At 52.0% G+C, this 23,306-nt stretch overlaps 2 protein-coding genes across 3 annotated transcripts in view; one reads left to right on the forward strand and one right to left on the reverse strand.

Annotated features, from left to right (window-relative positions):
- The window catches only part of ARHGEF2 (Rho/Rac guanine nucleotide exchange factor 2), a 51,776-nt gene extending 37,686 nt beyond the window's left edge, over positions 1 to 14,090 (forward strand). For both annotated transcript variants that reach the window (XM_052636492.1, XM_052636493.1), the window contains 20 exons: positions 530 to 597; positions 936 to 999; positions 1,652 to 1,778; positions 2,006 to 2,115; positions 2,265 to 2,411; positions 2,951 to 3,201; positions 3,408 to 3,533; positions 3,827 to 3,944; positions 4,142 to 4,390; positions 5,933 to 6,009; positions 6,473 to 6,642; positions 8,358 to 8,425; positions 9,542 to 9,742; positions 10,108 to 10,227; positions 10,355 to 10,422; positions 10,564 to 10,599; positions 10,808 to 10,858; positions 11,061 to 11,507; positions 11,741 to 11,924; positions 12,637 to 14,090. In XM_052636492.1, coding sequence (XP_052492452.1) covers positions 530 to 597; positions 936 to 999; positions 1,652 to 1,778; positions 2,006 to 2,115; positions 2,265 to 2,411; positions 2,951 to 3,201; positions 3,408 to 3,533; positions 3,827 to 3,944; positions 4,142 to 4,390; positions 5,933 to 6,009; positions 6,473 to 6,642; positions 8,358 to 8,425; positions 9,542 to 9,742; positions 10,108 to 10,227; positions 10,355 to 10,422; positions 10,564 to 10,599; positions 10,808 to 10,858; positions 11,061 to 11,507; positions 11,741 to 11,924; positions 12,637 to 12,710 — 2,756 coding nt within the window. In that variant the 3' untranslated portion in view covers positions 12,711 to 14,090. The remainder of the gene's footprint in view (positions 1 to 529; positions 598 to 935; positions 1,000 to 1,651; positions 1,779 to 2,005; positions 2,116 to 2,264; positions 2,412 to 2,950; positions 3,202 to 3,407; positions 3,534 to 3,826; positions 3,945 to 4,141; positions 4,391 to 5,932; positions 6,010 to 6,472; positions 6,643 to 8,357; positions 8,426 to 9,541; positions 9,743 to 10,107; positions 10,228 to 10,354; positions 10,423 to 10,563; positions 10,600 to 10,807; positions 10,859 to 11,060; positions 11,508 to 11,740; positions 11,925 to 12,636) is intronic.
- A 3,370-nt stretch (positions 14,091 to 17,460) lies between these two features.
- RXFP4 (relaxin family peptide/INSL5 receptor 4) lies at positions 17,461 to 18,582 on the reverse strand. Its single transcript, XM_052638246.1, has one exon. It carries the CDS (start codon positions 18,580 to 18,582, stop codon positions 17,461 to 17,463), a length of 1,122 nt encoding a protein of 373 aa, XP_052494206.1.
- Between the last annotated feature and the right edge of the window lie 4,724 nt (positions 18,583 to 23,306).

Here is a 23,306-nt window from a genome sequence, read left to right on the forward strand (position 1 = left end):
GCTAGGACCTCTGGCAAATGATTTAAGCTCTCCAGGAGACGGGTTCCTCATCTGTACGATGAGGATCGTTGCATTTGCTAGCATCCACTTGATGTGGCCCATTTCCTCGCTGCCCAGGGGATGTTCATTCCCCTCCCTGCCCCTAGCCCCCATCCCAGCTGCTCCTGTGCCACCTTCTGTTCCGTGGGCGTCCTTTCTGCCATCTGTCATTCTCAACCACCTTTGTGCTTCTTGAGCTCATCTCTAGCAGCCAGTAACCCCTTCTTCCCTCTAGTCCACCTCACAGGTCAGGATTATCCCCCTCCTATGGCTTAATTGTGGTCCATACCTATCCCCCCTCACTTCATCTCCTGCTTGAAGGAAGGGGGAGGCGGGAGGAGAGGGACTGGGGTGTGGCGATGGCCAAGGAGTCTGGGTAGGGGGCGAGTCTCTGACGGTGTGGCCAGGGGGACATGGGGGTCTGCATGTGGGTGTGTCCTGTCCTGTACCACCCGGCCCTCCCGTCACCCTCTCTACCCCACCCTCCCAGCCTGCAATGTGACTATCCACAACCGCTGTAAAGACACCCTCGCCAACTGTACCAAGGTCAAGCAGAAGGTGAGATGGCAGGGAGGGCAGAGGGCTGGGGGAGAGGGTAGTGAGTGTGTGGTACCCTCGTGCCTATTCCGTTCATTCCTCACCGTGTGTTCCCCAACCCCTCTCCTCTCCACGGGGCAGCCCGACCCTCCACCCTAGGCCTCAGGCCCCGCTGGAGGGGGCCAGCCTGTTGCTCTGGACACATGCCCTTGGCACTGGGCTCAGCCACCCTGATGCCCTTAGCCACCAAGCCAGCTTTCTCCCGAGGGGGCCAGCCACCCAGCTCCTGTCCTGGGCCCACGGAGGTGACCCTTGGGTGACAGCTGTTCTTGGTGTCTCTCTTGCCCTCTGTCTCACAGCAACAGAAAGCTGCCCTGCTGAAGAACAACACTGCCTTGCAGTCCGTTTCACTTCGCAGTAAGAGTGAGTAGTGAGGGTGCCCCGGAGCCGCCACAGGACCCTGGCCCACCAGGCCTCTCGGCCCATGGGCTCTGCTGCCCCCTTGAGGTCGTTCCCTGGCACAGCACCTTCCTCCGCTCATCTGGAAGCTGATGGCGGCGGCACAAGGGAGATGGAGACCCATGGGCCTGGGGGCGGGACAGCAGAATTCAAATGAGGTTGAAGGCTTGGGATGACTGGTCATCTGAGCCTGCTCACGCTTTATATTAGTATGATCAGTTATTTACATGGCACTTGGGGATGTTGGCAGAAGTTGTTAAGGGCCAATTCAGAAAGGTCTGGTGTGACAGAAAGAGCGGGGTGCTTAGTCAGGAAAACTAGAGTCTGAGTCTGTGCTCAGCCACCAGCTGAGTCACCCCAGCCAAGTCTCTTCACCATCCTGAGCTGCAGTTTGCTTATAGGCTTGTGGCCGGGAAGAGATAAGAAAAGCTCTTTGTAACCATTAAAAGTATTGCACAAGTTTATGGGTAGCATTATTATCATCTTTCTCTGACTAGAACTGGGCTAAAGGTGGGGTTGGAGAGGAGGCTTCCTTTCTAGTCCAGGAGCCTGGGAGGCTTGAGTCCCGGGAAGGCACCAGGTTTGAGGCTTGCTTGCTTGGTATCCCCTCCGACAGCTACCACTCGGGAGCGGCCCAGCTCAGCCATCTACCCCTCGGACATCCGGCAGTCCCTGCTCGGCTCCCGCCGTGGCCGCTCCTCCTTGTCTTTAGCCAAAAGCGTCTCCACCACCAATATTGCTGGGTGAGCCTCTGCTTGGGGACAGTAGAACCAGGCAGGCAGAGTGAGGCTGTGGAGACAGGCCGGGGGGAGGGGCTGAGAGATCCTCCCCATCCCTGAGTTCAGAATGATAGACAGGTAAGGAGAACTTGGAGTGACTGCCTCTGGGATGCCGCCTTTGTTCCCCAACCTGGGAAGGGATCTCTCGCCCGAGTCAGTCGGATGATGCAGCCAGGCTCCACTCCCCTCAGACACTTCAATGATGAGTCTCCCCTGGGGCTGCGCCGGATCCTCTCACAGTCCACGGACTCCCTCAACATGCGGAACCGGACCCTGTCGGTGGAGTCCCTCATCGACGAAGGTGACCATGCCCGGACCTGGGGGAGACCCAGGCGTGAGGGGCGGGCGGGAGCTGGCCTGAGAAAGGCAGGGTGGGAAGGGATCCAGAGAAGGGCCCAGGACCCAGGGAAGAGATTTGGGGTCCGAGTCGTTTCCCCCACTCGCGTCCAGGTGCCGAAGTGATCTACAATGAGCTGATGAGTGACTTTGAGATGGATGAGAAGGATTTTGCAGCTGATTCCTGGAGCCTTGCGGTGGATAGCAGCTTCTTGCAGCAGCATAAAAAGGAGGTGATGAAGCAGCAGGATGTCATCTATGGTGAGCCGGGAAGACCACCCCGGACTTCTCTTTTGTTACCGGCCCTGTTTCTCTGTGTCCTTCCTCTGCCAGCCCCTACCTCTCAAGACACTTTCCTCTTATCCCATTGGCCTTCAAGACCCTGCCAGGGATTCCATAAGTAGCTACGAGGTCCACAGCTTTTGGAGCTGTTGACCTCCAAGGCCCTTCTTAATCCCTTCCTTCCAATCAACTCTTAGTCTTTCCTCTCTGCCCATTCCATGCCCAGCTCTGTGCTGGGGACTGTGGGAAGCCTAGACAGGTAAGGAACACATAGTTTTTGCCTTTATACCTTGAGATGGCAAGAGTGAGCCCCTCTCAGCCCCTTCCCCTGCCTGTCTCCACAGCCTCATTCTGGCTTGAGATGGCAAGGCATAAAGATAAATGATTAGAAAAATGATCTAAGATCATAACGCAGAATATTAGCCTGGAAGGGAAACTGAAAACCTCTAATAAGCCTGAGGTCTCCAGCCTTGGCCCCACCAGTTGTGGCCAAGCCGGGTGTTCCACCGTCCCCGCAGAGCTGATCCAGACAGAGCTGCACCACGTGCGGACACTGAAGATCATGACCCGCCTCTTCCGCACGGGCATGCTGGAAGAGCTGCAGCTGGAGCCGGGAGTGGTCCAGGGCCTGTTCCCCTGTGTGGACGAGCTCACTGACATCCACACGCGCTTCCTTAGCCAGCTGCTGGATCGCCGGCGCCATGCCCTGTGCCCTGGTAGCACCCGGAACTTCGTCATCCATCGCTTGGGGGACCTGCTCATCAGCCAGGTGAGAAAAGCCAGGAGCCCTGGGCAGCAGTCCTGGGCGGGGGTGTGACTAGAGTAGGCATTTCTCATCTCCAGACTCTGGGGGGTGGGGCAGAGAGAGTTGGAAAGGCAGGAAGCCAGCCTGTTTGGCAGGAGGCGAGAGGGCATTGGGGATGAGAGGTGACTTTGGGGGACATGCTGACCCAGCCTTGCTCCCCCAACTTCTAGTTCTCAGGTCCTAGCGCAGAGCAGATGCGGAAGACCTACTCAGAGTTCTGTAGCCGCCACACCAAGGCCTTAAAACTCTATAAGGAGCTGTATGCCCGAGACAAACGCTTCCAGCAGTTCATCCGGGTGAGCAAACCTCTCCAAGACCCACCCTCCGCCTCCTGTAGTGCCCCAGCCCTAGTGGACACAGCTGCTCGTTTTTCCAGGGGTAGAGCGAGTGCTTTCGCTCCTTGGGTCCTCACAGTAAACCTGTGACCTTGTGGCCCCATTTTCCAGAGTCATTAACCTCCCGCCCGCCAGCATGAGGTAAATGACCAAGTGCAGGCGGGCACCAGGGCTTAGGCTCCAAGTCCAGCGTCCTTTCTGGTGCCCTCCCCGCGGGTGCCCCTCTGGCCCTGAGCCCTGACCTCGCTTTGTAGAAAGTGACCCGCTCGGCGGTGCTGAAGCGGCATGGGGTACAAGAATGCATTCTGCTAGTGACTCAGCGCATCACCAAGTACCCGGTGCTCATCAACCGCATCCTGCAGCATTCCCACGGTGAGAGGGCGAGTCCAGGAGGGAGGAGGAGGGAGAGGGCTGTCAGGGGTGAGGCGTGGCCCTGGACAACCACCGGGAGGAAGAGGGTCACATATGGAGCCCTGGGCAGCCTCTGAAGGCGGCATTGAGCTCAGTGGGATGGGGACTGGCGTGAAGCTGGCTGGGCCACCCCTTCCTCACGCCGGCCTCGGTGTCAGGGATGGAGGAGGAGCGCCAGGACCTGACCACGGCCCTGGGGCTGGTGAAGGAGCTGCTGTCCAACGTGGACCAGGATGTGCACGAGCTGGAGAAAGGGGCCCGCCTGCAGGAGATCTACAACCGCATGGACCCCCGGGCCCAGGCCCCGGTTCCTGGCAAGGGCCCCTTTGGCCGAGAGGAGCTCCTGCGGCGCAAGCTCATCCACGATGGCTGCCTGCTCTGGAAGACGGCGACTGGGCGCTTCAAAGGTCAGTGGACAGCTTGGCAGACCAGGCAAGAGTCCATGGCCAGAGGGAGAAGCCTCCAAGCCCATAAGACCTCTTTTAATGTAGCCCTGGTGAGACCCAGTGGGAGGAAAATATGTGAGCTCTGTTGTAACAAAAGTCAGAATTCTGGATTTAATTTCATGGGTGATACAAGGACTTCGTTGTCAGGATTTGTTCATTCCTTTGGTCTTTGCGTGCCCAGAAAGCTACCGATTTTGATGAGAAAAACAGAGAAATTCCAGGATTAGAGGACTAGCCCCGGGTAGTTGGTTCTACCAGCTGGAGTCCCAGCCACTAGGGCTGGGGAATGGGCAGGCACTTTGGGAACACAGCTGAGGAAGGCCCTTGGAGGGGGTGGAGCCCAGGGAAGGGCGGGCCAAGTGGAGAAGAGAAAAGACTGCAGGGAAGGTGTGTTCAGGGCGGGGCGCACTGTCCCAGCCTCTCTTCCCAGACTGTACTGGGCAAGGCTTGCCTACCTAAATCAAAGCAGAAGAGTCGCAGACCTCAGCTTTAGGTGTGAGGGATGCTACCTGAGGCCAGAGCTTGCCTGCACCTCTGTCCCGTGTCGTGAAGTCCCCACTCCATAGGCTTGAGTATTGCAGGCTTTGCCAGCCACTTTCCTCCATCCCTTTCTCTCCTTCCCATCCCTCCCACGCAGCAGCTAAGAATATAAACCATGGGGGGGTTAAAAATAGCAAGGCTGAAGAGCTTTATTTCTGAAGCCTTTAGCAGAAGCCCTCCCCTTCTGTGTGCCCACAACTTAGAAAGATCTCCAAGGGCAGAGGATGCATGTGTGTTTTCCTGACTGTGACATCTGACTTTCATGGGTTGACGTTTGTCTCCCCCAAGTCTTAAAGCACAGGACCCCGCAGAAGGTGAGGGCCTTGAAGGTGGGGCAGAAAAGGAAAATGAAAGCAGAGCCTGCTGTTGTTGAAGGAGATTGGGGTTGTTCAACGGTGGGAGAAATGAATAAGGAACCTAACTGTTCCCCTCCCCATGGAGCACAAAATAAGAAGTGGGGAATATGCTGGCGTGGGGGTATCTTAGACCAAATATCCAAAAAGATCTCATGTCAGTTGTTCAACATGGAACTGAAAGGCTCTGGGAGTCGTTTTACCCTCACAAGAATTCTGGACCCTTTCACACAGAAACACACACGTGTGATAGATTAATATGTAAAAATTGTTTATGGAACTTTAGAGGATCTACAGAGCCTCTGAAGCCTGATAGCAGACAACCTAGGTGTTGGCAGACCACAGGCTAAGGAGCATTCATTGGATAAAGAGGCTTTTATTCAAGGCCACTGGGTGATTGCTTATAGGCATCTCTAGCCCAAGAAACTGTTTTGTCTAATGACACATGTGTCCCCCCCGCCCCCCACCGTTTCTGAGCTGTAGGAATGGGGAGAGGTGGGAGGTCTGCAAAGGGGGAGGAAACAACCAGAGGGAGAGAGGTCAGGGAAAGGGAAACAGCTGCTCGCATCCTCTAACGCTGACTCTCCTCCTGCCTCCATCCCCCTGCCAGATGTGCTCATGCTGCTGATGACAGATGTGCTGGTGTTTCTCCAAGAGAAGGATCAGAAGTACATCTTTCCTGCCCTGGTGAGACCTTCCACCTTCTTTCTCAGCATAGACAAGTGTTTCAGACCCTTCTTACTTTCCTACCCCGGCTAGGAAATCCTCCAACATCAAATAGCTATTATTGTAACCACTGCCGTAATATAATCAGGAAAAATAAGAAGAGCCAACGCATATAAATATGATCAGAAGGAATAAGAAGAGCCAACGCATATTGTTACTATATGCAGACACTTTTTTTACACGTGTTAGGAAGGCACATGATTATCCTCTTTCCGTAGATGAGAAAAGTAAAGCGTAAAGTTAATTAAATTGTCAAAGGTCACAGACGTTTCTAAGTCCACTCTGGCTGGCACCAGAGTCTGAGCTCTTAACTTATATTCTCGGCTGACTCTTCAATCCTTTGGATACTCCAGGAGGACTGAAGACTCAAATATCCAGGGGTCAGGATTCCCAGCTTTAATCCTTCCTGTGCCCCAATTGGCAGGACAAGCCCTCGGTGGTGTCACTGCAGAATCTCATCGTGCGGGACATCGCTAACCAGGAGAAAGGGATGTTTCTGATCAGTGCGGCACCCCCTGAGATGTACGAGGTCCACACGGCATCCCGGGATGACCGGAGCACCTGGATCCGCGTCATTCAGCAGAGTGTGCGAGTGTGAGTGTGTGCATGGACTTGTGGTTCCTGCAGTTTGGGGCGCTGGACCACAGCACTCCCAGGGAACAGAACCCAGGGTTCAGAAGTGGAAGGAGAGGCCAGGAGAGAGACAAGATGGCCCAAGGCAGGCAAGGTCATCTATGTTCTCTTGCCCGGTAAAGTTGCATTTTATACAGTGACAACCCCAACCGCCTTCTGAATGCACCATGAGCTGACAAGCCAAAGGAATACTTTAAGTTGGCACGTGCCGGCATGCCTGCCAGTCAGCAGTACAGTTTCACCTCCATTAACATCTTAGTCTGTAGGCAGTGGGCCATTATTTGGACTGTATTGTCTTTTACCTTCATTTTCTAAAAATGAATGAAAAAGAGAATAATGAAAAAAAAAGAAAAAAAGGATAATGAAAGCATTGATACTAGCGATCAGAGGGGCAAGATTGAAACAAACTCCATCCGATAGAGGCTACAAAGAAATCATTTTGTGTGCTAAAGCAGCAAATCTCTGGCTTCTGTTGGACACACATCAGATCTGAGTATGTGTCTGTTGTGATCAAAGAAAGTAAAGAGGCTTCCTTGGTGGCTCAGACGAAGAGCTGCCTTCAATGCAGACAAAAAGTCAAGTGCATGTAAAACGTCGAAAATGGATTCTCAGGCTTCCCTGGCGGCTCAGTGACAAAGAATCCTCCCGCCAGTGCAGGAGACACAGGTTCAATCCCTGATCCGGGAAGATCCCACATGCCTCGCAGCAGCTGACCCCGTGCCCCACGACTACTGAGCCTGTGCTCTAGAGCCTAGGAACTGCAGCTGCTGAGCCCACGGGCTGCAGATACTGAAGCCCGAGCGCCCTAGGGCCCATCCTCCACAGCAGCAAAAGCCACCACGGTGAGGAGCCTGTACACCGTGACTAGCAAATAGCCCCCACTTGCCACACCTAGAGAAAAGGCCTGTGCAGCCGCTAAGACCCAGCACAGCCAAAAATAAATAAATAAAACTTTAAAAAAGAAAAGAAAGTGCATTCTCAAGGATAATGCCTGAAAAATAAACTCAATTAGGATGTTTATGATTTTTTTTTTATACTTTTCAGGGAATGGATTCTTCTCTACTTTATAATATATAAACCTATATATATTTTCTCACTTCTGCAATTTAGACTTTTGAACAAATTTTTCAGAAATTTGTGCAAAAATATGAAATTACCTGTTCTGGGAAAACAAGACCAAAGTTCCTATCCCATTGACAGTCGATCTATAGCGGCCTCTTTATTAATAATGTTAATATTTGTAGTCGTGAAACCATGATTCATGATAATTGTTTTATTGAGCTTATGCCACGTTCAAAGCACTAGTATATTATTTCATTTAATCCTCATACAAAAAAAAAACAAACTGTGAGGAAGATATCATCCCTGTTTCTCATATGAAGAAATAGAGAGGTTACCACCTGGTAAACTGCAGAGCCAGAATCTGAGCCCAGTGTGCTTGACACCAAAACCTGCAGTTGTCCTTCCGCACTACGCTGCCTCTCTGGGTGACTTGCGGAGAGGCACTGGCAAGTAGACGCAGATTGTCAGCGCCAGGAAAAGGATGAAGCCAGGGTGCGGAGCTGATGAGTCTTATTGGGGAAGTATAGAGCATGTTTGGGAAGGAGGGAAGGCAGATTCCTGGTGTGTAACCTAGCTTCCTTCCCCGAACCCCACCCAACCTGTGATCCCTCCAGATGCCCATCCAGGGAGGACTTCCCCCTGATTGAGACAGAGGATGAGGCTTACCTCCGGCGTATCAAGAGTAAGTCCAGGGGAGTTTGGGGGAGAATGGATGCACGTATACGTATGGCTGAGTCCCTTAGCTGTCTATCTGAAACTATCACAGAACTGTTAATCGGCTAAATTCCAATACCAAATAAAAAGTTTAATAAAAAAAATTACATGACGTTTTCAAAAAACAAACAGAAAAAAGTAAGTCTACCCACAGAGCTTGTTTAAATAATTTATCAGTATGATATATCCACACAGGGGAATACTATCTTAAAATGAGGTAGCTGTATGAGGGCTGATGTAGACCCACAACCAGAACATTTAGTTAAGTGAGAAGAGCAAGGTTTAAAACACTGAAGTATATGCTGTCACCAGCGTTGGGGATAGATATGTGCCATGCATTTTGTGTATACGTGTGGAGTGTCTCTAGGAGGATATTATTACTGTGGTTCCTCTGGGAAGGGAAACTAGGAATAACAGGATTAAGATACTGACTTTTTTTACCATAGATCCGTATGTTAACTGGGGGTGTGACCTAACTGCTATACAAAAAAATCAACAGAAACCATTTGGTCACATGAGGTAGATTATTTCTCTCCAATTACCAGTCCAGAAGCTAGAAGTGCAGGGTGGTAGTGCAGCTGTGCCCTCTTTGTCATGAAGATTCCCCGTCTCTATGGCCGCATCACTCCTCCAGCTTCCGCTCTCACATCTGCATCCCAGCTAGCAAGGAGGGTTCGAGGACGAGGAGAGTTTATACTCATTTCTTTTAAGGCCAGATCAGGAAGACATTCCCATCTACTGGTCAGAATTTAGTCCTGTGGCAATGCCTAACTGCAAGGCAGGTTGGGAAATGGCGTGTAACTGGGTAGCCACACGCCCAGAGGAAACTTGCACTCCTTCTGTAATTAAAACATGGGGAGATGAAAGCTGGTGGACAGCCTGCAGGCCCTGCTACACGCTTTCGTTTTGAAGACAACACTGCATGTGTTACTCATTCCCCCCCAAAAAGTTCTCTTTCGCATAAATGCCAAAAAAAACCCAAAATGCAGTCCTGCCGCCCTGCCCATACCTGGCTCCTCATCCCGGGGGCTGCCCCTCCACTCCCAGTGGCTCTTCCGGGTGCTCACCTGTCTCTCATCCACAGTGGAGCTGCAGCAGAAAGACCGGGCCCTGGTGGAGCTGCTGCAGGAGAAGGTTGGGCTATTTGCCGAGATGACCCACTTCCAGGTGGAAGAGGATGGCGGCAGCGGGGTGCCCCTGCCCACCCTGCCCAGGGGCCTCTTCCGCTCTGAGTCCCTTGAGTCCCCTCGTGGCGAGCGACTACTGCAGGACGCCATCCGTGAGGGTGAGGGAGCTTCTGGGGAAGAATCTGGGCTCACCTCTTCGCCATCACACAATAGGGACACGTGGCTAGACAAGGGGAATGTCCATCCCATAGTCCGGAACTCCCCCAAGTGCCTGTTGGGTGCTGGATGCCAGGAATGGCGGGGGAAGATGGCCCTTGCTACTGTTTGCCACCTCTCATCCTGCACACCCCTGGGCACTTTGTTGATCTTTTCCTCGTATGTGGTGTTGGCACTGAGACCCCATTACCTGTGCAGGGGGCATTTCCCTAGACGCCTGCATGTCCTGTGAACTGAGTGAACAGCAGCCCCTCCCACCCCCTGCAGAATTCCATCCCTTCTGTCCTCACCTCTTCTTTCTGCACAGTGGAGGGCCTGAAAGACCTGCTGGTAGGGCCTGGAGTGGAGCTGCTCTTGACACCCCGGGAACCGTCCTTGCCCGTGGAGCCAGATAGCGGTGGTAACACAAGTCCTGGAGTCACTGCCAGTGAGTGCCCGGGTAGGGGACCACGGCAGGTGGGAGGAGTTAAAGAGAATGAGGTGGTACCAAGGTCTGAGTGGTGTCAGGGTGCCGGGGCAGCGAGGCCAGTGCATCATCTTCCCCTTCTCAACAGATGGTGAGGCCAGAACCTTCAATGGATCCATTGAGCTCTGCAGAGCCGACTCAGACTCCAGCCAGAAGGTGGGTTTCAGGAGGTGTCAGGACTTAGCTAGAGGGTGGGAAATGAACTGCTGGCCTATAGACCCTTGACACAGAGCTATCAGGGACAGGCACCGGGGACTCGTGTGTCTGCTGATGCCCCATCCTTGCCCGTTTCTGCAGGATCGAAATGGAAATCAGCTGAGATCTCCCCAGGAGGTGAGATGGGCTTGCGATGGTATGGGAGACTGAAAGAGGGGTTACTCTCAGCTGAGAAACTGGAGCCCAGTTTGGAGTGGGGGGTGCTGTATATACCTCAAAATACCTGCAGTCTTATTGTCCCCACACCCACACTTATTCAACTTCTGGTCAGTTCTCCCATCCTGAAGCTTGGACTCTGTTCCCCACCCCCCTCCTCTGTCCTCAGGAAGCGTTGCAGCGATTGGTCAATCTCTATGGACTCCTGCATGGCCTACAGGTCAGTGAGGGTAGGGACTCCAATGAGAATGGGAGGGACTGGGCCAGAGCTGCCCACTTAGCTAGAGCAGAACCATCCTAACAGGCCTGTCTAAGCCTTCCTCTGATTCAAGCTCTATGGGACTCAAAACCTGGGCCCTGGGGAGTGAGGGATAGAAGAAATGGGATTCTGATACATCCCTTCATCTCCATTCCACCCGCAGGCGGCTGTGGCCCAGCAGGACACTTTGATGGAAGCCCGGTTCCCTGAGGGCCCCGAGCGGCGGGAAAAGCTGACCAGAGCCAATTCCCGGGATGGGGAGGCTGGCAGAGCCGGGGGCGTCCCTGTGGCTCCTGAAAAGCAGGCTACGGAACTGGCGTTGCTGCAGCGGCAACACGCGCTATTGCAGGAGGAGCTGCGGCGCTGCCGACGGCTCGGCGAGGAGCGCGCGACTGAGGCCGGCAGCTTGGAAGCCCGGCTCCGGGAGAGCGAGCAGGCCCGCGCCCTGCTGGAGCGGGAGGCCGAGGAGGCTCGCAGGCAGCTGGCCGCCTTGGGCCACACGGAACCCCCACTCGTGGCTGAGGCCCCCTGGGCCCGCCGGCCTCTGGATCCGCGGCGTCGGAGCCTCCCTGCTGGTGATGCCCTGTACTTGAGTTTCACACCCCCACAGGTAAGGACGCTTGAAGTAGTGAACTAACCTGGGGTGGACATCAGGGTCCAGGAGAGAATCTGAGAGGAACTGGAGGCCAAATGAAATCAGGCATTAAACTTGAGAAGGATATTAGGATACTGATGGGAGGGCTGAACAATTTCGATGGGTGCAGAAAGAAATCAGTCTGGTAGAGTCAAGTCTTCACACTGCTCATTCCTGGACCTCCTGCTTTTTCTGCCTGCTGTCCATAGCCCAGCAGAGGCCACGACCGCCTGGATTTGCCTGTGACTATTCGCTCCGTCCATCGACCCTTTGAGGATCGAGAGAGGCAGGAGCTGGGCAGCCCCGACGAGCGGCTGCAAGATAGCAGTGACCCTGACACCGGCAGTGAGGAGGAGGGCGGCAGCCGTCTGTCTCCACCCCATAGTCCACGAGGTGAGGTCCTGGCAGAGACACGGCGTAGAAACGGGGTGTAACCTGGGTACAGACCTTTGGGCTGTAGTTTCCAAGTGGAGCCTGCATTGGAAAGCACAGGAATGTTTAACCAACCACTGAGCTCCACAGTCACTCTTGGGATGGGCCTAGAGTGCTTCCTGGTTTGCCTCCTGGTAAACAGGTAGTGGATCTCTCACAAGCAGAAAATGTAGGGGCCTCTGCTCCAGTAGGTCCATGATTCCAAACCTTTTCAAGCAGAAATAGATTTTCAGAGTGAAAAAATGTCAAAGACCTCCAAGTTCTTATAGCTGGCTCAGGAAATACAAAATAACCCGAAGCTACTGTGATTTTGTATAATACTCATCTTAAAATATTTTGTATCTTATTAACCATATTGTATCTCCATGTATTTAACAAGCTACCTAGGTATGGATCCATTATTTTGTGGATAGTTTTCCCATCACCCGGGGATTACAGACCTCTGCCATCCCTCCCTGGAGAATCCCAGGGACGGTGGAGCCTGGTGGGCTGCTGTCTGTGGGGTCACACAGAGTCGGACACGACTGAAGTGACTTAGCAGCGGCAGCAGCAGCAGCCATCCCTCCCAGCTCTCTGAGCTGCTCAGGCCACAGACAGGGAGGCATCCGTGTAGGGGTTTGGCTGATCACAGGAGCCTCTGTTCACTCACTGACTTTGCCCCTTCCTCCTCCAGATTTCACCCGAATGCAGGACATCCCGGAAGAGACTGAGAGCCGAGATGGGGAGCCTTTAGCTTCCGAGAGCTAAGGGGGCCCCTCCCCCCACTCGGTGTCCCCTGAAGAACATTGCTGAGGGAGGCAAACCTTGGGGACTCCAATCTGCCAATGACAAGGGAACATTTGAAAGAACTGCTTACTGTCCTTGCCATCTGTTGGTATTCTTGGATACCTGGGGGCCATTTAGGAAGCTGGGGGAATTAAGCCACAGTGCCCCCTGCTGGCATCCAGAAGCTACACTGCAGATGCCAATTTTTCATGCCTTCTTCCCTCTACTTTAGGAAAATTTATTTATTTATTGTTTATTAGTTACGGAGGGAGAGGGGAGATTTAGAGGACCAGGGACATGGGAACCAAGCCATAGGGAACAGGGGGCCTTGTCCTTTAACACTACTGGGGTTTATTCAGGCTTAACCATGCAGCTGCTGGGTTCTAGCCCTGACACCCCTCCTGAGCAACACCAATCTTTGAGGGGAGGCTGCAGCCGTAAGCCCCTACTGCCCCTTCAGGAAGGGCTGTGGTCAGGGCCATGTCCCTCTCCCCTTCCCCTCAACCTCTTACTGCTGTTCCCCCTTCTCTCTGTCTTCTGTGGAAACCCCAGGAACTTAACCTGGCTTCCTAGAGTTGATGGAATAGAGGTTGAGGTGGCCACAATGGTTTGTTGAGGGATGAGGGGGGAAAACTCACAGGGACCAGAATGTTTTTTTGTTGTTGTTGTTGTTTTCTTTTTTTTGTACCAAAGCCAACTGCACGTGTTTTATATTTTTAAGAGAAGATTGTAGGCAATTAGAAATTGCAGCCTTCTATCTCTAAATCTCTGAAGAACTTGAGGGATGGGGGAGCATTGACTTCTCCACTCATCCATAGTAATGGGGGCCCCATTCTGACCTCTTCCCCAGTCATTTGGAAAAACAGTTCTAGGGTGAGTTGGGAAATCTCTCCAAGCCCTGACCTCACCCCCACCTCAGCAACCATGACCTGAAACCTCAGTGTGAATTTGGGGGATTTTTCAGTGAATCGCCCCTTGCTCAGTGGCCACCAGCCCCGGCCAGTTTTCTGCCAATTTGATTATTTTAAAAAAAGGAAAAAAATAGGAAGTCGGGGGTGGGGGGGATAAAGCAGGGAAAATTAAAGTCCTGGAACCCCAGGAAGTGCTGTCTGTTAATATCCACGAGTTCTGAGGATGCTGGTGATGAGGACAGCCAGGGAGGGCCCTGTGTTCCTCTGAAAGGAGCCTCTTCCTCTCCCAGGAGGGGCGACTGCCTCCCTGAAGACACAGGGCACTAACAGAAGAAACTGGTGCCAACCTGTTTTTGTTGTCATCTGTGATACTCACAAATACAAGGATAAAAATGAAGGGGCACTTAGGTTCCAGTGGCTGTTGGCGGGGGTTCCAATATTAAAAAACCTGTTTCCATCTCACTGGCATGCCGTGCTCAGAATTACATCAGCCTCTTGCCCCCTTCCCTCCCTTTCTGCACAGCTGCAGTTCTCCTTCCCATCTCCCCTCAGATTCAGCTCTCACTCTGCCCTTGTTCTTCGCAGTGTCAGAATCCTGGGGTAACCTCTTTAAGACAGTTCCCCTCTCCCCTCATGGGAGCTGCTCATTTGCTCTTTGCATTTGGAGAGGCAGTGAGAGATTAGGTAGGTTTCGGTTCTTATTTTTGGTTAATTTTTGCTTCCTGTTTCTGGTTAATAGCCTGCTCTGGAGCTGTGGGGGAGGGAGGCTAAGAGCGGTCAGCGTTGTCTAAATGCTGGCAGAGCACATAGACTTCTGTTGGAGCCCATGGAGTAAGATGAGAAGAATGGGGCTCGCAACCTCAGCTGGAAAGAGGAATTGAAACCACAAGGGGTGTGGGCAGGCTTGGGGGAGCAGCCAGCACCCTCCACTCCTGTAATTCTCATCTATTGGCATCTGGCCTTGACGAGGTGCTTTCTCATCTGTCACAGAGTCTGTGAGGTAACAATTGTTCTCATTTTATAGACAAGGAAACCTGGCCCCAGAGGGTTGCCAGGCCAGCAGAGCAGCCAGGGAAGGGCCAGTCCTAGCTGCAGCCCCCCACTTCCCCTTCTCGGTTGCTCTGCAGAAACACACCGGAGCGCCAGGTTTCCAACACACTGGCCCATGGCTCAGCAGCTGGGACCCAGCGCCGAAAAGGCAGATCAGGGGGACGTTAGCATCCAAAGACCACCAGAAAGGGAATGCAGGCTCCTCCAGTGTTCTCACGGGTCCAGTGAAGGGTGCTGGTCGGCAGGAAACAGGAGCCTGGAGACAGAGCCCAGGGCTTGAGTTGGGAGAAGCCCACAGCTCACAGGACAGCTTTGCTGTCCCTCCTGCTATCCCTGAGCTGAAACCCCCTCATCCTCGATCCCAGAACATGACACGACTTTCTCTGACATGGCACTCACATCTCTCACCATTTCTGTCAGTTGCCCCCTCTCTGTTCCCATTTTTGGAAACAGTCTTGCTCTCTGTCGGTCCTGTGCTCCAGAGCCCAGCCTCTTGCCACAGTAGTGCCGCCTTTCCATTGCACTGTCCCCTCCATCTCCCATCCCTAAGGGTGGGTTTAGCATGCATTCATTCCCCTCTGACTTGGACCTGTTTAAACTTTGTCAATATTTACCTCCGGGTCCCATAAAACCCATAAAGCACTGATGCCCCCAGAGGAGCCAATATCCGGAGCCCCAACAGGGCCATTGGAGGAGCTGCAGAGGGTGGGAAGATGGGCACTTGAGTAGGGGAGGATTTTCCATCCTGAATTGGCTGGGAACAGATCTGGAGTTTTGATACCAGTTTAAACATTATCAGAGAGAGGAAATTAAACATCAAGAGGCTAATTAAATCTCTTTAGCATGGCTTAATATGTTGTGAATTAGGTGACTCTTTAGAGCCTCTTCTGTTCAGCAACTGGATGGAGCTGGTGCAGGGGGGTGCCCCTTCCAGAGGTAGGTCCACGCACTTGGGAGGCGCTGTGCCCAGCTATTGCCCTGGGATCTTGAGCGGCCAGAGTCCTCCTGGGTTAGAAGACCTGTTAGAGTGTGGGGTGGGGCAATGGCAGTGGAAACTCCGCTCAGTTTTCCCTCTGCCACCTCCCTCCTTTCCAAGGGCTGCCCCCAACCTTGAACATCCCTTCTGATGGCTGGCTGTTGTCTCTGCTGCAAATCCATGGATATATGGATATAGAAACCAAAGGGGAACCCCTCTCTTTAGTGCACACCTTTAATAGGGGCCACCCCCTCACTCATTTCCTTTTGTGACTTTAATTTCACTCCAGAACTTGTAAAAATTCCAGAAAAGACCTTTATGGTTTCCAGTCCCTGTCTCCCAGTTACCCCCCTTATTTCCTCCTTTTTATCATCTCTGTTTCCATTTTACACGGGGTGTGCGTGCGTGCCAAGTCGCTTCAGTCGTGTCCAATTCTTTGTGACCCTGTGGACTATAGCCCTCCATGCTCCTCTGTCCATGGGATTCTCCAGGCAAGAAGACGAGTGGGTGGCCTTGCCCTCCTCCAGGGGACCTTCCCGACCCAGGGATTGAACTCGCGTCTCTTAAATCTGCTTTGGCAGGAGGGTTTTTTACCACTAGTACCACCTGGTAACCCCACATGGAGTGTGAGAATAGCTATTCCAGGCACCATTAAATCCTTAACGCCCAACCTAAGTTGAGAAAACAGGTATAGAGAAGTATTTAACTTACTGAGGTCTCTCAGCTGGTTAGTGTCAGACCTAGGAGGTGAATCCAGGTGTTCTGACACCTGAGTTGATGCTCTGAGCTAAGAACGTGGCACAGGTGGAAGACTAGCACCTCTTTCTGCACTTTCATCCTGGTACCTAGGGGGTGCAATGGTGAAGAATCCGCGGTTTTGATCCCTGGATCGGGGAGATCCCCTGGAGAAGAACGTGGCTACCCACTCCAGTATTATCGCTGGGAAAATCCCATAGACAGAGGAGCCTGGTGGGCTACAGTCCATGGGGTCTCAGAGTTGGACACAACTGAGCGTGCACACATCCGCACTCTCGGCCGCCTCTTCTCCCAGCCTCTTTCTGAATCTCACCTCCCTATGCCTCACCCATGATCTTGGCTTGTCCTTATCGTCACTTCCTCCAAATTCTGATTTAAGGAGAGACAAGGTACTCCCAGCCAGCAGCAGAGGTTTGCACTCCAGGCTCGGCTGGAGATAGGGATCCGGCAAGATCCTGCAGACAGCAGGGGGATCTCCAGCTTTTGCCTCGGAGGTGTCTGTGGGCACCAAGTTTCTATGGGTGCTACTGAGATGGTAAGAAGGTAGAGATAGCCAAGGGAGGAGGGCATATTTGGCTTCAGCACCAGGGAAGGACAAGGATACACCCCATCTGGGGTGAGGGAGGAAAGAGAGAGAGGACAGAGGGAGATAGTTACTGACCTATGACTCAATTAGTCTAGAACCCATAGGGAAATTTTCCTGGGAATTCTCACAGAAGGCAGAAAAGGGGCAAAGAATCCTTTTGGCCACACTGACCTGGAGGTAGAACTGAGATGAAAGGTGCAGACACTTTGTGGATAATCCAGAGGTTTATTCTTCGATTCCCATTGCCATGTGGAGATTGGGCTTGGTCGTACCCAGCCCTGACCTGGGCCCTGGCCGCCTGCCTTTCCCCATAGCCAGAGCTGGGGATCAAAGATCAGACTTTCCCCAAGGGTGTTTCATCAAGGCAGAGAGGCCAACCTCTCTTTCCCTAGGACGCGTGGATCCTGCACTTGGCAGATAACCAGAAAGAGGAGGGGGTTTCACTTGCCCCCTTCACCCAGGTGTCCCTTTGTCCAGGTTGGTGAGCATGGCGGAAAGGCCACCCTGCTGAGGGGTGCTCTCCGTCCACCGCCTGCTCACTTCCTTTAGGGCCACCTGTTCCACCCAGCCCCGACCCTGGGGCCGCAGCCTTGCTCGCAGGTCCCTGAAGGTGTCTGCCAGGGCCCGCCGAGGCTCCCGCCTGAGAAGGCAGTACAGCACGGGGTTGAGGCAGCTGTTGGTGTGCGCCAGGCAGGTGGTGACGGGAAAGACATAGGTGTGGATGGTGTAGAAAGTGCTGTCCCAGGGCACCAGGTCAGACTTCACCAGGACACCCCAGAACGTGACCACATGGTTGGGGAACCAGCAGAGGAAGAAGGAGGCCAGAAGGATGCGGATGGAGTGGGCCACGCCCCTGCTGTCCCGCCATCGCCGGCGCCGCCGCCGCAGGAAGGCCAGCAGCAGCAGGTAGCTGGTGGTGATGATGCCCAGTGGCACCGTAAAGGCCAGGACCACCCTCTGCAGCTGGTAGGCCCCCAGCCAGTACCTGCTGGGGAAGCGCAGCAGGCACAGGCGCACGCCACTCACCTCGCCCTCGGCCCCAAAGACAGCTGTGGGCACCGTCACCAGAGCAGCTGCCACCCACATGGCCAGGGTGGCCACGCGGGCCCAGAAGAGCGAGAGGCGGGTGCCTGGCCCTGCAGCCACAGCCACCACCCAGTACCGGGCGACACTCAACGCTGTGATGAGGAAGATGCTGGCGTAGATGTTGAGGACGGTGGCCGTTAGGACTATCTTGCAGAGGGCACCTCCGAAGGGCCAGTGGAAGTCCAGTGCCGACTCGGCTGCCCAGAAGGGGAGGGTGAGTGCTAGCCCCAGGTCTGCCAGAGCCAGGTTGAAGACGAAAGTGTCAGAAGGTGGGCAAGGGGCACGCCGAGCACAGTTACCCAGCACCCACAGCACGGCCAAATTTCCCAGCAAGCCAACAGCCCCCACAAGCCCGTAGGCCAGGGCAACCGAGACCCTCAGGGCTAGGAATCCAACAGGCATCGTGGCATCAGCAGCCCTCAGCACGCTGCCTCCAGAGGCGTTGACCCAGAAAGTGGGCAGGGGGGCAGAGGCGTTGGGCGTGGGCATCGCGGGGCATCCGACGTCAGTGGGGCGGAGGGGCCAGCCAGTGCCTACCAGCCTGGCAGGGGGCACCTAAGGCGCTCAGCAGGACCCTGGGTCAGAGCGCTTGTCCGCTGTTCTCAGGGCCTCTGGCTGCCTGGAGACCCAGCCCACGCCCACACCTCGGGGGCAGGCTGTGGACAGACAGGACAGCCTTCCTCTTCTCTGTTGGTCTTGGTGGTGGGTGGGGCAGGTGAGGGAGAGGTGAACACCGGCACAAATGTGTGTGTGCGTGTGTGCCTGTGTGTGCGTGCATATACGCGTCTCTGTGTGTGTAGAGCCCCATGTGGAAGAGCGGGAAGCGGGAAGGGAGAATGACCCTACAAGGAAGGGCGGCCCCACACCTCCGCCTCAGGGAGAGGCCACAAATACCCCATCTCAGGGGTGACAGGAACCGAATTGGAGCCCCCCTCTACTCCTTCTGATGTTCAGGGGCCCCCTTCTCTGCAGCAAGTGTCCCCTTGGGGCCTGGAGGAAGGGGCCTGGGAGTGTGCACAGAGGCAGAGAATCAGAATAGTATCTGAGAGAAAGAGGAGAGGTTCTGGAGTCCCGGGGCTGCTCCCTGCTCGCTCTGTGACTGTGGGTGAATTACTTTACTCTCCTGAGCCTCGCTTAAAATTTTCAGATAAAAGTCGCTGCGTTACAGAATGGGTGTGACAAAATGAGAGAACACCTGTGAAAAAGCCCTTGTACGTGGCTATTTGTGTGAATGTGAATGATTATTATTTCAAAGGAAAAGTTGGGGGCATCTGTGGCAGGAAGGAGCAAGTTACTCCCTTCTTATAATGAGCAGCTATGATCATCGTGCCTGGGGAACAATGCCAACTAAAACAGGTTGGAATTCACTGCAGCAGCCAGTGACCTTGAGGTTAAGGGCAGGGAGGAAAAGGGGAGAGGAAGTCACAGCTTCCTGTTCCCTCCCCGCTGGAGCCGATGAGGACCTGAGCAGGCCTGGGGCATGCCCTCAGTTCTCTCCCTGCTAAGGAGTCCTGCTAACCTCTTTCACTCCCACGGCCATTTCACCCTTCCCTGCCCTAATCTGTGGGGGCAGCAGTCAGCGGTAACCCCCACTGTCTCCTCCAACCCCCAAACCCCATTTCAGAGCTGTAGATGCTGAGACACACCCTCACCATGCCTCATCCTGTCTCCCCATGATCTCAGTGCTAAATGGGGTGAGTGCTTCAGTGTGTCCTCCGCCTTTTGTGCCTGTGTCCTTACCCGTTGCACAATTTGCTGTGATGGGGGTGAGGGATAGGAAGAATGAGGCTTTTGCAAAAATATTCAACCACCTTCTTGCCCTCTGCCTGTGAATTAATATGTTTGACGTTCAGTTCCCTTGAGTGCTGGGGGAGGAGAGGGACCCTTTCAGGATAATCAGCAGTGGGTTTGATGAACCCTATAGGAGAGACCCAGAGGTGAAAGAGATTCAGAATGGGTGCCCAGATGTTTGGGTTCTCTGGCAAGGGATGGCTGTGAAGGGAATGCCCAGCCCAAGTTCAGGTGAGCCCCAGGGGCTGCCTCCCAGCCTCAGGGACTGCCCCTGTGTGACTTGTGTTAATCACTCCCTCCCTCAGGCCTGCCTTTACTTTTCAGCCATCCAGCATCACCTGGCTGATCTGGCAGCTGCTATGTCTTTCAATGTGTGGGACCTACTGTCCCTCAACTTGGAAAACAGAAGCTGGGTCAATTTCAGGGCTCTGCTTTCCATTTGAAATATCCGGTCCTCTGGTCATTTCTTTTCTTTCTTTTTTTTTTACCTTTATGTGTTTCTAATCTAAGTCCTTTCCCATGGTCTGAGACTGGCAACACTCCCTTGTGGTTGTATAGAGAGGTGGTGCCACCAACTGACTGAGTTTAAGAACTTCCCTTTGGGCCCTTTCATTTTAGTATCTTGTTAGATCACTCCTTTATCCATCCACTCTTCACTAATCACAGCATCTCTTGAACACTTATTATGTGCCAAGCGTTGTGCTAGATGTTGGGGAGACAAAAACATTACACGGTCCCTCTCCTCAGGAAATACAGTAAGCTCTTTGAGGTGGGTGGGATCTTTTACATCATCTTGTTCAACTCCTCTTTTTATAGAGTGAAAGTGACTTGCTCAAGGGCACCAGGAAGTAGTGTCAGAGTCAGGATTTGAGATAAAATCTTCTGACTGCTAGACTCTAGCTCTTTCCAATACATCACAAAACCCTTCGGGCATTTCTTTCCACCTCTAATCTCTTCCCTTTCTAGAGTGCCAGACCCTGCCCCTGGGAAGCCCCAAGGAAAACAGCAGCAGGATATGCACAGAGGGATAGTGACAACTCCCAGTGGTCTTCACCCACAACTGCTGAGAGAGGAGGAGGAACTGGATTCAATAAAAATTATTTTTCCATCTCTTGTTCATATTACCCTCCAGAGCCATTCTTTTCCAGCCCCCTTTTCAGTCTCAGAATCCAAGGACTCTGCAGTGGTGGGTCAAGTCTCCCTTCCATGAAAGGGACTTGTAACATACGGGCCTTCCCTTTAGTCACCTGAACACCCTCCCCTTGTGCAGTCCACATGTCTGCTCAACCCCACATCCCTGTCCTGCACTCCAAAGCCTAGGAAAGAAGAATTGGGAGAGAAGGAGGATAGGACTGAGTTATCCCTCCACAGAGCATAAAGAGAATGGATCTTTGCCCGCAAAACATAAAGAGAAGGAATTTTTGCATCTGTATTTATGGTGGAGACTTAGCGACTGAACTAAAGCAGAGACTAGCTGCTTGGAGGACTGCCCAGTGGCAGAAGTAGGAGTGTGCGTTCTCACTCACTTCCGTCACGTCTGACTCCGCAACCCTGTGGACTCTAGCCTGCCAGGCTCCTCTGTCCATGGGATTTTCCAGGCAAGGATACTGAAGTGGGTTGCCATGCCCTCCTCCAGGGCATCTTCCCAACCCAGGGATTGGACCCATGTCTCTTATGTCTCCTGCATTGGCAGGTGGTTCTTTACCAAACTTCTGAACCAGTCTCTGTCGCGCTCTCTCAACTTTATTTTTTTTCCCAAGGCAAGGAATTATTTTTTCTCTCAACTGTGTACTTTGGCATAGCTTTATAATTTACAGAAAATTTACAAAAGCAGAGATGGTGATCCATCTCTTATTTTCCATATTAAGATGAAGCTGCTAGAGCATCAAAAATAAAAAATAAAAATCTTAGAGATAAATCTGACAAGAGATGTACAGTACTAGTATATTGAAAACTACAAATGACTGCTGAAATTTAGATTTTAATAAATGGATAGAGAGGCATACTGTGTTCATGAGTTTGAAGACTCAATAATAAGATGTCAATTCTCCTCATAATGGGTCTGTAGATTCAATGCAATTCTAGTCAAAATTCTAGCAGCTTTTTCAAAGAGAAACTGACAAGCTGATTCTAAAATTCATGTGGAAAAGCAAATAGCCAAATGATTTTGTAAAAGAGCCAAAACAATTTAGTAAAAAGATAATAAAGTTGGAGCACTCATGTACCCAATTCCAAGACTTACTATAAAGCTGCAGTAGTCAAGACAACGTGGTATCAGCAAAAGGTTAGACATACAAATCCACAGAATTAAGAGTCCTGAAAGGCCCACACTTTTACAGTCAACTGATTTTTGCCAGAAGTGCAAAGGCAACTCACTGAAGAACAATAGTCTTTTCAACAATTGGTTCTATAACAACTGAATACTCACATTAAAAAGAGTGTGCGTGAGAGAACTTTGATCCCTACCTCGCACCATGCACAAAGATTAACTCAAAAATGGATCATAGATCTAAATATAAAACCTAAAATGCCAAAACTTCTAAAAGAAAACAAAGGAGAAATTTTTATAACCTTGGGTTAGGCAAAAAGTTCTTAGGTACAACATCGAAAGCACAGTCTGTAACTGCAAAAAGTGAGTAATTGAACTTCATTGAAATGAAGAACTCTGCTCTTGGGTTGTTTTTTTTTTTTCAGTTTATTTTATTTAAAATCAGAGGTTTTTTTTTTTTTTTCCTTTTGTCTCTTTTGAATTTGTTACAATGTTGCTTTTGTCTTAGCTCCCTGACCAGAGATTGAATTTGCACTCCCTACATTGGAAGGCAAAGTCTAAACCACTGGACAGCCACGGAAATGCCCTCTTGAAGTATACTTTATTTGCAATGTTGTGTTAGTTTCTGGTGTACAGCAAAGTGATCCAGTTATATATAAAATATATATCCCTTTTCATATTCTCTTCCATTATGGTTTATTATTACAGGATATTGAATATAGTTCCCTGTGCTGTACAGTAGAACCTTGTTGTTTATCCATTCTATATATAATAGTTTGTATCTGCTAATCCCAAGCTTTCAATCTATCCCTCCCCCAACCCCCTCTCCCTTGGTAACCACAAGGCTAGAACTTCTGTTAAGAGAATGAACAGGTAAACCACAGACTAAGAAAACATTTGCAGGTCATAGAACTTATAAAGAAACATATCTAGAATATCAAAGAATTCTCAAATTTTGGTAATCAGAAAACCACCTTATTTTTTAAAAAGGGTGAAGGATTTGAACAGATAGTTCATCAAAAAAGATATAGAGATAGCAAATAAACACATGAGAAGACCCTCAACATCATTAGCCTCCAGGGAAATGCAAAGACTAACCACAGTGAGACAGTACTATTTTCTGATTAGAATGTCTCAAATGAAAACAAAAACC

The sequence above is a fragment of the Budorcas taxicolor genome, chromosome 3 (assembly GCF_023091745.1).
Source record: "Budorcas taxicolor isolate Tak-1 chromosome 3, Takin1.1, whole genome shotgun sequence".
Taxonomy (NCBI): domain Eukaryota; kingdom Metazoa; phylum Chordata; class Mammalia; order Artiodactyla; family Bovidae; genus Budorcas; species Budorcas taxicolor.